Below are 12,743 nucleotides of genomic sequence, written 5' to 3' on the forward strand. Positions count from 1 at the left end.
AATGGATCTTAGGGGGAACAAACGGGCCGATTTCCCCCGGGGTTTTATATTGCTGTCAATAATCTTCCACCTCCAGACTTGTCATATTCAGCCACTGTTTCGTCACAACAATCAGCTTCTGTTTGGGTCTTTCATGCTGCAATACTGGGATACATTCTGCTCAATGTCACTGCTGGATAAATTAATGCACGGATTCCCGAATGAAACGGGAAATCTTGGGATATAAAATATGGTTTCTCGATACGGTGGATGAACTCATCAATGACCAGGTCGGTGATCTGAGTCCTTACACGCCTTGCCTTTCAAAGTATGAAGGACTTTTTGGAAGAAATAATCACTTGCATCAGGAAAGAGATTTTATGTTTGGATGATGTTAAAAAAATGGCTCCCTTCCAGGCGGCACGTTGCCAAAGAGGTCTGATTTCATGGGTCATTGGTAAGGTTACAGTGAAGGTTCAAGAGGCCAGTGATTTGAAGAGGTGGCCGTCAGCATGTTAATTAGGCTGCTGGTTCTCTCGTCAGCGAGCAGCAGCTAAATGAGACGAGAGGTTTTCAACCAGCAGCACAAAGACTGCAGTTAAAGCAGCCGTCTGGAACCAGGAAAAGCTAATTCAACAAGTGGAGACCCATTACAAACACAACACAGTGTGCATTAGGTCGAGAGCTTGGTGGTGCAAGTATTTTTGCATCCAGAGATGAATTTCCATGAGATTTTGTAAGCTCTAAGCGGTTGAACAATCACAACAGAGCCGGCCAGCTGACCAATCAGAGCAGACTGGTCTCTGGTTTCAGACAGAGGGTGAAAAGAGGTGCTGCAGCACAGGCAGTATGAGAAACATAAAGAGCTTTCTGAACATTAAAGCAAGGAGACATGTCCCAGGAGAGACACTCAACACAAATATGAACCTGAAGATGAGCACAATATGTCCTCTGTAAGTACTTGTTCTAAAAGTTTGCCTCCATCCTGACAGCTATTTCAGATTCTATTAAAGAAAAGCACATGATTTTATTCATATGCACCTTTGAGTAAGACCTTTGCAAACATATTGACGCTTGTAATAAGGATCAGGGTGGTCTTTGTATTGCTAAGCACTTCTATGGTTGGTAAAAACCTCACATTTCCATAGATAAGATAAGCACCACAGATGTACTACTGTATCTCAAAAAGCAAAGTGCAGGACAGAAGGGAAAGCAGCTTCAGGACTTTGTTAGTGCTGACGGTGGCAGATTAACTCGTAAGAACCAAGAATCACAAAACGATTTCACTTATGGTTTTTGGCACTACCAACACAGCGATGAAAACATAAAGGACTGTACCATGCAGGTACATACAGTGAAGCCTGTCATGCTGTAAAAGATGACAGCCTTGTAGTCCTGCATCAGAAGCGTCTTGTTTTTATGACATGGAAATGGTGCCTTGGACTGCATTCGTTTCCACTTAGCTCACTGAGTTTAAGCGAGGAAGATAATAACTGCAGTTTCCATTGCTGTGATATCTTTGCACAACCTTTGCATGCACTTAAGTCACGTCTGACGGATGCTAGTTACTTTATTTATCTGGAAAAGACATGCTGCAATGACGCTTTGTGTTTTTCCACATCTCTCATGGCCTGAACTCCTCTAACTGGCCGATGATGAAGAAAAATCTGACTGCAGACGCCATCACAAAGCCAAATGACGGCAATGGATCAGATAGATACAATCACCAATTTGTAAGGCGAGAGATTGCTCTTCTGCAGGAAAATGGGCCGCCTCCTCATTGATTCTGCAGCGCCCAATAACGACGCAGAATCCATCACTGGCTGGGGGAGAATATGTTCTCACTGTTTCCTTAAAAGGGGCCTGTAACAGCGTACATGCTGTTCATTATGGTCTGAATGAATGTCCATATTTTGACCATTATCATCAGGAAGGTGTCAGCCAGTGAAGGCCGGCCGGTTAAAAGAAAAGGAAAGCAGATGGTATAAAACAGACGAGGCACAAATGATGGATGCAGCAACTGCTATGTGTCAAAATAAGGGGAATATTCATCTCCACTAACAGCTGTCAGCTGAAACCGGACAGCTGAGAAGAAGATATGATGCAAACAGAGAGCAGAAGATGGGAGCTGTTTTGTATTTATGTTAAAAGGCGATATTGTGTTGCCTTTACGTTTCTTTGGAGACCTATACAACTAATTATCGGTTTCCTTCCAGGTAGTCCTGCAAAACCTATTTATGGGAAGGAATTCAAATGACACAAGGTGGTAAAGCAATCCCATTATGGCATTCATATTGCTGCAGTGCTGTCACGTCTGGCAACAACACACGGTCATTACTGTTGACCTGCAGGTATATTCTCTGTGCAGCCACCTCACCCCTAAACCTCCCCTCAATGCATTTAGATCTTTGATAAAATGCATTATTAAGTATATCTTTCCCATTTTTCCTCCTCCTACCTTCTCTCTGGAGTGCTCCGGTCTAATTAGAGCCTCCGGTGTAGGAAGTCATTATCTCTCTGCTGTTTCTGGCACATTGGGTGAAGTGCAGTACTGTATCAGCATCGAGTAATAAAAGCATGCGTACTGTACACAGCGGTGCCTCACTGCAGCAGCATGTGTGTGTTTTAGAAAGACTTACAGTAGGTTTTATGGGTAATTGAGAGTGAGCAGTGGTGGTGGGTGGGAGACCTTTGTGTGTGACTGACGACAGATCTGTGCTAGCATTTGTATTTGCTGCCTTGTCCATCAGTGCCACTGACAGTCGGGATGTTGCCCGCGACTCGCCCTGTGAGACACTCCTGCGGGGCCCAATATGACACTGATACTGACGGAGGAAAATACATCATACTGCCAGGCTGCATCACTCTGTCGCTCTTTCACACACAGCCCCCCCCCCACACACACACACACACACACACACACACGTAAGCCATTCTGCAGCCGACATGCACTGGCTGACGTATGCTCACCACTTAGAGGTACCGAGGAATCAATGCTGCTGTTTGCATCGACCTCAACATTAAACCTGGGCCAGGGTCCCTCCCATACCTGCTTCAAAGTGTATTGGCTGGCTCCACATGAGCGCTGACGGTAAAGAGAATGGCTCTGGGTGGATGTCACAGTCTTATAGTTCCCGTGGCCTTGGGCAACGAAAGAAAATCTGAAGGAAAAGGGTGCCAGCAGGAATTATGTGACCCGAGGAATACCTCAGATAAGAAGCTAAGAAATTGCTGTGGCCATGAATCACAGCAGTATTATCAGCCAGGTATATCATAGGAGCGTGTGTGTACGGTACCGTGCAGCGCGGTGTGAAAGATGGGAGAACGTTTCATAGCTTCCCTGATGTGTGCTGTGTGACTGTGACACTGAATCGATCCCAAAGAACCTTCTTAGAAACTATTTCAGATGAATTGATTTTTTATTTCTTGCTATAACCTTGGTATAACCTCGACAAATCAGAGACTGCACTGACCTCCCAACCTTCACAACACCGACCAAAACTCCCCAGCTTTAATGTGTAAAGCGGTGTCCTCTTGAGAAACGTTGTTTTATTGGTCGATTTTTATCTTATTCTTTACCTCTGTGAAGCCTCTTTGAGCACCTGATAAAGCACTTGATAAATAAAATGTATTATTGGGGTTGAAGGAGGTATTTTATCCGCGGTTTTACATTCTTCCACAGACTCAAATGTCTGAAATTAAATGTTAAACAAGCTTTATAGTTACGAAAAAGCCGACCAAAGCTTTTAAACTCTAAAAAATGCAAGACTCATCATTTCTGTCCAAGACTGAATTGTTTTAATCATCAAAGTCAAAGCAGACGTGTGGCTTTATTCCATTAAAACCAGTCCTGCAACACTATTTCAGGAGTAGATGTACTGCAGTGCGACTGTGGGTATATGATCGAGCCATATGAGGAGTTTTAGAGTTTGTTAAATGTGCTTTTTCCTGCACCGCTGCCCGGGGACACTTAATGTTAATCGTTAGCTTTAATGCATTGCAGATAAGAAGGCATGTCTGGGATGCTGTCAAGGTGTGTTTCTGTGTGTCAGTATTTGTATATGCATGTGTGGAGAACACAAATACAGGCTGTTGGAGCCCTGGGGGTCAAACTGCATGGCAACGCTATTTCATCAGCGCTAACCCTCCCTCTCTCCGTCTGCTTCACCCCTCTCTCCTTCCATCCCTTCAGTCCTCTTGGCAACAGCTTGCTGATTACAAAAAAAAAAGGGGGGGGGGGGGGCTGACCTGGAGTAAACCCTGCTGCCTATCTGTCTGACCCCAGCAGAGGAACAATTCCCCCCGCAGCCACCAACACATCGCATCGGGATCCTGCTGACAGCTGCACTCACCCAGCAGCGATATCAAAGCTTCCTGATGCAACCCCTGATCTCACGCCGTCAGTGCAGGAATGCAAAGTGGAAACATCAAATTAAGATTCAAAAACGCTCAATGGAGTCTTAAAGTTGGGGCTGAAAGTTTCCCAAAGACGTATTTTCCAAATGCAGCGTCTATTCTTCCCAACACAGTTACATTTCCATTTTATTCTGTGTGACATTTCCAGATCCAGCAGTAAATCTGAGCCACAGCTGGACAGGAGCGTCGCTTAGTCACTCACCTTGGAACGCGGCGGAGCGCGGATGTACCATTTACAGTCCACGGCCTCGGTGGGGCCCGCCTTCCCGTCTCTGGTGATCTGATGCGACTCTACGATCCCTTCTGGACCCACCATGTCATACTGACAGGCTGCAACACACACACACACACACACACACACACACACACACACACACACACACACACACACACACACACACACACACACACACACACACACACACACACACACACACACAGGTGTGGATAAGCTAAACGTGTTTGTCTTCCTGTTTATACACTACTGTATTTATCGTAGTTAACATGTAACATAGTGTATGAACGTCTCTAAACAGAGAATAAATATAGTACGTAAAATGAGTTGAAACATGAGAGGCAAAGAGAGAAAGAGCGAAAGAAGAGAGGCAGAGAGAGAGGGAGAGAGAGAGCGAGTATACCTACAGGGGAGAGGAGGGGGGACTCCCAGGTCTGCGAAGTCCGGATCTGAGGAGAGAGCAGAAGAGGACATTCATTTTTAATACATGAAAACAAAACTCAGAGGCAAAAACAACCAGGTACCAATGAGCAGAGGAGCTTCCTGCAGACTGAACTACAAATGGCTCTCCTCCTAAATTCACTTTGCTTTCAACATGAAAAACAACCTCCTTTAAGGACTTTACATGCAGCATATAACTAGGATTACCAATGTATAAACTGATTATGAGGAAGGCCTTTCGCTTCAAATTCAATATCAATCCGTCTGAAAATGTTGAGAAATGTCAGTCTGTAAAAAATGTGTACTTTATGCATTTGATAGAGTAATAAAACCTTATACTTCCTACTTCCAGTACACTAATTAAAGCTGTGTGCTCAAGTGAATCCAGCCACTCTGATAGTAGAGTGCATTATGTAACTGAAAAACTCATTCTGACCCAAAAAAGCAAAACTCTAAACCCCTGTTATGCTACCCTAATGATGAGAATGAGCCACAGTTTTCCTCACTTATGCAAAACTCCCCCATTAGAGCAGTACGAGTCTCACTGTGGAATCAACCAAATGTACTGGAAATTAAGGCTTTGCAGGCGATATGAGGAGCGGGGTCAAGAAGACCCTCTCTGGGGGTTCAATCAACACGCAGCTGCATTTCACAGCAACTTTGAGGGTAATTTTGTTTAATTAGGTTTAATATAAAATGCTTCTTCTTGGACAAAGTAGGTGTGAAATCCATGTTTTTTGGGGGAGTAACAGCCGGTCTAACTGAGGTCACTGTGGAGTCACCACAGACTTCTACTTAGCGTTGAAATAAAAAAACACCAGGGATAAAAACTGAGCTCAACAAATAAGTTTTATCTTTGTTCCTTTTTGCCGTGTCTGAACAAAAACACATCTGAAGCTCAGGAGATAAATACAAATCTCCTGAAGAAAAAGGTTTCTGAACATTTTAGCACAACGTCGGGGACTATGAATCTAATCCTGAACCAAACTGAGGATAAAGACCCGTAACAAAGCCGAGGTCGTACATTTTGTCAGCTAAATAAGATAAGGGAAGAGTCTGGTAAAGTTTTGAAAGTCAGCCTGAATGAAAAGGCTCTGTTGCAGTAAATTACATCAACAGGCCCGACTGGGGGGGGTTACCTCGCCTTGCTGCTGAAACTTCACAGTCTCCCCGCAGATTCAATATCACCCCTCAGATGACTTCACACCAGACAGAAATTGACTCTTGAACAATCCCTACTGCTCTTCATAGTCATCGTTCCAGAGTGTTTGGCTGTGCATGGACGTGGACACCGACAGAACATCACATGTGTCAGCTTTAACGCATTTCACTGACTTTAAAATTCAGGTTATTGTAAAAAAAAAATGTAAAGCACCTTCCTCTTAAAACTTACTCAAACTATTTTTCAACCCGATAAAAGGGAAATAATAATGGAAACTATTACAGTAGCCACAGGATGATGTACTTAGAGCAATTTCCGAGCTAGCAGTCTGCTTTAATGGACGCCGCATTGTCGCCATGCTATGAAAATCTCTACTATAATTCATCCTGCTGATTCCTTTTAATGCCAGAGCGGTTGTGGCTTTAGAGTTGCCCGTTAGCTGTGAGCTCTGTGCTGCATTCATTGGAGGAGAAGAACCCAGGAAGGCTTCACGTTAACTCTGACTGTTCCTCGCCGAATCCAGACGTGGCTACCTCTGACTGAGCCCAGTGTGGAAAATGAGGTCTGATTGCACAGCGGGAACACCTTGCATAAATGTCACTGCCTTTCTGTCTGCATGTGTGCCCCAATTTCTCCGTCTAGACATGAGTCAGAGCTTCAGTGTGTGCTCTCCGGACAGAAAAGAGAGCACTCAGGGTGTGTGTGTGTGTGTGTGTGTGTGAATGTGTGTGTGTGTGTGTGTGTGTGTGTGTGTGTGTGTGTGTGTGTGTGTGTGTGTGTGTGTGTGTGTGTGTGTGTGTGTGTGTGTGAATGTGTGTGTGTGTGTGTGATAATGACACCTGCTGCATGAAGCCCATAATCAGAGAGACAGATTCTTGGCCTGAAGCTCCACCTGTAGTGAAAAGAAGATGAGCCCAATGAAAGCCTCTAACAAATCTTCAAGGCTGCAGGAAAGCCACTCTCCTTGAAGCTTTCAGCGCCGTCCGGGACGCAGTAAAACATTCATGTGAACACAAAGGCAGGAGACCCTCTTCTCCCGAGGCTTTCACTGCCCACTCACTATTAATTGTTGCTTTCAACTAAACTGAGAGGATCCTATCTGAGAGAAGCCCAGCGGGGACTTCAGTTCAATTTAAGGTGCCCCCACTGGCCTTGGGGTTGCTAACTGGTGGTGAACAGCGTTTTATTTGTCTGATGGGGAAGCAAGGGTGAGCTGTAAACGTCGACACAGAGAGTGATGTTTCTTTTAAGAGGGAAACACACGTCTATCATTTCTAGTGTCTATTCATTCCTCAGAAGTAAATCAAAGCTGTCTTTCTTCTTTCAGACAATACTAGTGTTACTCACTGACTATAAATACTAACATTAAGATGCTAGATTAACCCAAAAATGTGCAATAAATCAACACTAAAATAGTTTTCTGTCGACAATCCAATTACTCAACGATCATTCCAGCTGTTACCTTTTTAAAAACTTGACATTTCATAGGAGATGTTATTCAATAGGAAGATTGATGCCTCTCTATAACCTTTAAGGTAAATATAAAGCTAGAGCTAGCTTAGCGTAAAGACTGGAAATCAAGATCAAGATTAAAAATACTATACTAGCATCTCTAACGCACCCTAATTTAACTGTCAGGTCATATTGGTTTAGTTGTTATGGCTAAGAAATAGTTATCCCCCATTAAAAAACTAATTGTTGTACATTTTCTACAGATTTAAGGAGCTTAACTGTTGCTGGTAAGTGGATTTCCAGTGTTTATGCTAAGCTAAGCTACCTGTCTTCTTGCTGCAGCATCATATCCAACAAACTGATATGAGAATGATCTCTATCCTCTCATCTGACTCTCACAGAAATAGTGAATATTTCCTGTTCCCTGTTTATTTGTTCCCTAAGCCTCATCGTGTGTGTGTGCTCGTTTTGCCCTCCTGGTGTTTGTCGAGGTGTGTGAGGCGAGCGTGGAGGGAGCAGACAGGAAGGAGTGATGGGAAAATCAAAGTGAAAGACAGTTAATGAAACGGCGACCTTCAGGTCATGTGTGCTCGTTGCTTCAGAGATTTATTATTGGCATAACACACACACACACACACACACACACACACACACACACACACACACACACACACACACACACACACACACACACACACACACACACACACACACACACACACACACACACACACACACACACAGATTCTTGAGGTCCCACTCAGAGGACGCTGTGCTTGTAAATGTCTCCCGCTTTGACCCTTGACCTTCTTTAGTCTCCGGCTTCTGAATTTCAATCAGGTGAGTTCCTTCCTCTCCACCATCAATCACCCCCCCCACTCTCCTCCACCGCCCTCCTTGATTAATCGATTCAATCAATTACATGGATTGATAAAATGATGGATGAACTGAATAAATGTGTGTTCCCCTTCATGTGATTTAACCGTGTGATTTTATGACCCGAGCACACGTGTGTAATATTCGATGAACAGGAAGCAGCCTCCCTGCTGCTGAACGCTGAATAATAAACACTGTAAAAACACACGTGTGGGGACACACACACACACACACACATACACACACACACACACACACACACACACACACACACACACTGCAGCCTCTCTGCACTGCATTGTACAAATGGCTGAGCTGAATTCAGAGCACACACACACACACACACACACACACACACACACACACACACACACACACACACACACACACACACACACACACACACACACACACACACACACACACACACACACACACACACACACACACCCACCCCCTCTTCATAAAGCTCCACTAAGAGTGTAATCTTCTGCGGATTACTGTATTTACTCTTTGCAACACAGAAAATGCCCACTTTAAAGCCCGGGGCGCAGACGGTAAGATGCCCTACAACAACCAATGGGAATTGATCATATCATCAACTCCTGTTTCCTTTTAGAGCTTTTCAAATGTTCTGACTGAAAATGTGTACGAAAACTTCAAATTCATACCGTTAGGAAATGCATGATACTTCAATATTTGCAATATTGAAATTATCATTATGCAAATACTCAGTATTTCTAGGCAGTAAAAGCTGCTTAAAGCTGCTGTTATGAAGTTAAACAGGATAACCCGTCTCTAATGTCTATTTTAAGGTCTGGAAAGCTGGATTTATTCAACTTTCTCCCCATTAACTATATTTTACATTTGTCCTCAAGGCTGAAGAGTTTTCTTTTTGTCACTGCATTTTATTAAATCTAATTATTCATGTCTATTTATTCTTGTTTTATTTTAAACTCTTGGCTTTTTGCAGACTTTATTAAACGTACTTAAATGTCAATGTGTTAAAGATGCACTATATGCTTTAATGTTTTTACAAAGCAATTAACATTGTGTTGAAATGTGCTTTATGCCTTGACTTAACAGAGCTTTGATGCATCATAATGGAACTCAATGCAACTTCTGTTAAAGCTGGCTGTTATTTAGCGTCTACTGGCTGTCCTCATCCGAAAATCCAAAGCACGTGCAGCACCCGTGAAAGAAACCAGACCCAGAGAGATCCACGGAGCATCATTTAGGGAATGTGCAAAATGCCTCCAGAGTTAAAAAGCAGCAGCTTGCAAACACCAGCTCAAATATGCTCGTCACATTGCTTCACAAATATGTTTGCAATGCTCGCAGTGCGGCGACAGTAATTCAGTCTGACATCCAGACATAAAAATAATCATTAGGAATTTGTTCTGGTAAAGAATAACAAAACCGATGATGAGTCGACGCTGGGGTTGGCTGGGAAACGTCCTTTATTTAGAAATGAAAAGGGGAATAGCAGAGGTGTCAGGAGATGCAAATGTCCCTCCCTGAAGAGCTGTACTGCTCTTCACAACACTGTTTTATTAATGAGACTCATTTGGGTTTGAGCATTAGGCTGCTGACTGTAATGTATGTTAAACAGCGAATGAATGAGGCTTATCTGTGTGTGGCAATATTCCAGCAAGCAAAGGACACAAAAACTCAATTTCCCAGCGGCCTCGTTTCCTCTCGCTGCTCCGCGGTGACATTTAAATAAGCACCTGATTAATAATCTCCGCTCAAGTGGTTGATCAAGCTAATGAATGGCTGCCATTAATCAGAGCGGGCGCAGCTGTGGGTGGAGCTGCGGAGACAGGAAGAGAGATGGGGCAGGGGAAGGAAAACATTTCCACACTTTCATTACTTCCAGCGCTTTCAATCACAACTAAAGCACAATTTTGGAGGTGATTGTCTCTGTCATTTCACAGGGCGCTGTATGGAGTCTGCACTTTCCAATCTAGCAGGTCGCCCAGCTTTCTGCTCCCAAAACAAGCACGCATTCAGCCTCTGAATTTCAGAGGGGAGTAAAAGCAGACATACTGAATTGTAAAAATGCTTTGTTACAAGTTAGTGTTTAAGTCCTGCATTTAAAACCTTGATCAGGTAAAAGTACTAGAGAAGTGGCATCAAAATAAACTCAATGTGCAGCTCTTTTTGTTTTCTGGTTTGCAAATTTGTTTTTGCTTATCTTTTTTATGGATTTGTTGATAATGTGTGCTTTCCCTTATTCAACATATACGTCTAAACTTTAATAGACTTTGGCTGTTTATCTGCACTCTGCTGTAATGGCGTTCATTTCCCAAAGGCAGGAGGAAAAAAGGATTTCTGAAGTCTAATGAGCATTCCAATATCACATTATATAACTGGATTATGATTATTGAAGCATTACAGCTGGTAAAGTGAGAGCTACTTCATATATACGGTCCTTACTTATCATAATATATGCCAATGGTCATTTATTAGTTGTTTCATATTGTGTATGAGCTTAAAATCTGCCTTCCTAGAGTCACTGAAGCTGTCAGATAAATGTAGAGTAGTGAAAAGTACAGCATTAGCTTCTGTAATGCAGTGGAGAAGAAGTAAAAAGGGGGAAACAGGACAATAGTTAGTAGAAATACCTCAAAATTGAACTAAGATACCATACTTTAGTGAATTTACTTCACCTTTTCCCTCACTGCACACAGGCTACACAACAACAACAGCCTGAGCAAACAAAAGGTATAAAAACATCTGTTTTCCCGATGAAATGCTGCAGTGAAGATTAGTAATCCCCACAGGACAGAGCTTTGTTGACCCTGCGGATGACAGGCTGTGAAAAGAGGAGGCCCCGGGGTCTGCCGGGGGCCGATAGGATTCACCACACCCTGGGTGTCATGGCCAGTGAGCTGGGCCTGTGCCCCGAACAGCGATTAGCGGCGGTGTGTATCCCGACGAGCAACACACACACACACACACACACACTGAGAACTGTCTGCAGATGAGTGTGTGTCGTGGTGCACAGAGGCACAATGTTTCTGTTGTTTATCCGGGGAAGCTTAACTCTTTTCAAATAGGCATTAAGGCAGCCTGCCCTTGGATTGCCCTGCATTCATCACAGCAGCCGCCAACACTAAAACACACCGGTGCAAAATATGGTGCCATATTTGCTCATATTTTACAAACACAGAAACACTCTCTGGTTGCTGTTTGCTCAAAGCATGATGGGTTGATGGCTTTGTTTGCAGTGTGAAAGCTGAGAGGAATTGGCCTCTTTCCGGAAAAAATGAAGTTGTTTTTTTGCCATGTTATGATCACGTTGTGTGTGAATCCAAACGGTGTGAAATGCAGAATATTTTCATATGATAATAATGGGGTGAATGGATGGCATTTCTATAGCTCTTTTCCAGTCTTTCAGCCCCTCAAAGCTCTCACACATACAAGTCACTTTCACACACATCCAAGAGCTGCCATGCACCTGCTCAGGGAGACTACCACTCACACACACAGCCCTGGTCTCTTATGCTGGGATATAAGTTTGCAGGTAAAGTGGGTAAAGCTTGGAAAAACTGCGAATAGACCCAAAACCAATCTCAACCATCAACGGTTAAAATAAGTCCTTTGCACGGCTCTCAACCCCAGTACTGTTTGTCCCAGTGGTGCTCAGTATCCAAAACAACAGCTCATGTGTCGGAGCTCAAAGGACGAACTGACGCAGCAAGAACTCTGTGATCTGTGTGTGTGTGTGTGTGTGTGTGTGTGTGTGTGTGTGTGTGTGTGTGTGTGTGTGTGTGTGTGTGTGTGTGTGTGTGTGTGTGTGTGTGTGTATGTGAACTGCAGATTCATGTGATACATTATCCATCTCCATAAGGGTGGCAGGTATAGAACAGGACAGAGTGTCAGGTTCAAGGACGAGCAAGCTCATGAAACCTCAGGGTCATCTGGTTCATCACCGACAAAAAAAGGGGAAACCTGACGTGTGGGTGTGTGTGTGTGTGTCTGTGGTTGTGTGGTTGTGTGTGTGTGTGTGTGTGTGTGTGTGTGTGTGTGTGTGTGTGTCTGTCACCATAATAACTCCTGCAGCCGACAGAGATAGAGCGAAGACGTTTAACAAGATTGTTTTTCCTTCGAGAGTCAATGTTTTTGGGGGATCATATTAAATGTATGAAATGTATTTGACAAGCTTTGGATGATGAA

General features: G+C 43.6%; 1 protein-coding gene across 1 annotated transcript in view; it reads right to left on the reverse strand.

The window, feature by feature from the left end:
- Positions 1-12,743, reverse strand: part of neto1l (neuropilin (NRP) and tolloid (TLL)-like 1, like) — a 75,105-nt gene that overhangs the window by 13,687 nt on the left and 48,675 nt on the right. Inside the window, exons 6-7 of the mRNA XM_063912298.1 lie at positions 5,038-5,079; positions 4,598-4,725 (exon numbers count right to left, since the gene is read on the reverse strand). Coding sequence (XP_063768368.1) covers positions 4,598-4,725; positions 5,038-5,079 — 170 coding nt within the window. The remainder of the gene's footprint in view (positions 1-4,597; positions 4,726-5,037; positions 5,080-12,743) is intronic.

The sequence above is a fragment of the Eleginops maclovinus genome, chromosome 21 (genome assembly GCF_036324505.1).
Source record: "Eleginops maclovinus isolate JMC-PN-2008 ecotype Puerto Natales chromosome 21, JC_Emac_rtc_rv5, whole genome shotgun sequence".
NCBI classification, from domain to species: Eukaryota; Metazoa; Chordata; class Actinopteri; order Perciformes; family Eleginopidae; genus Eleginops; species Eleginops maclovinus.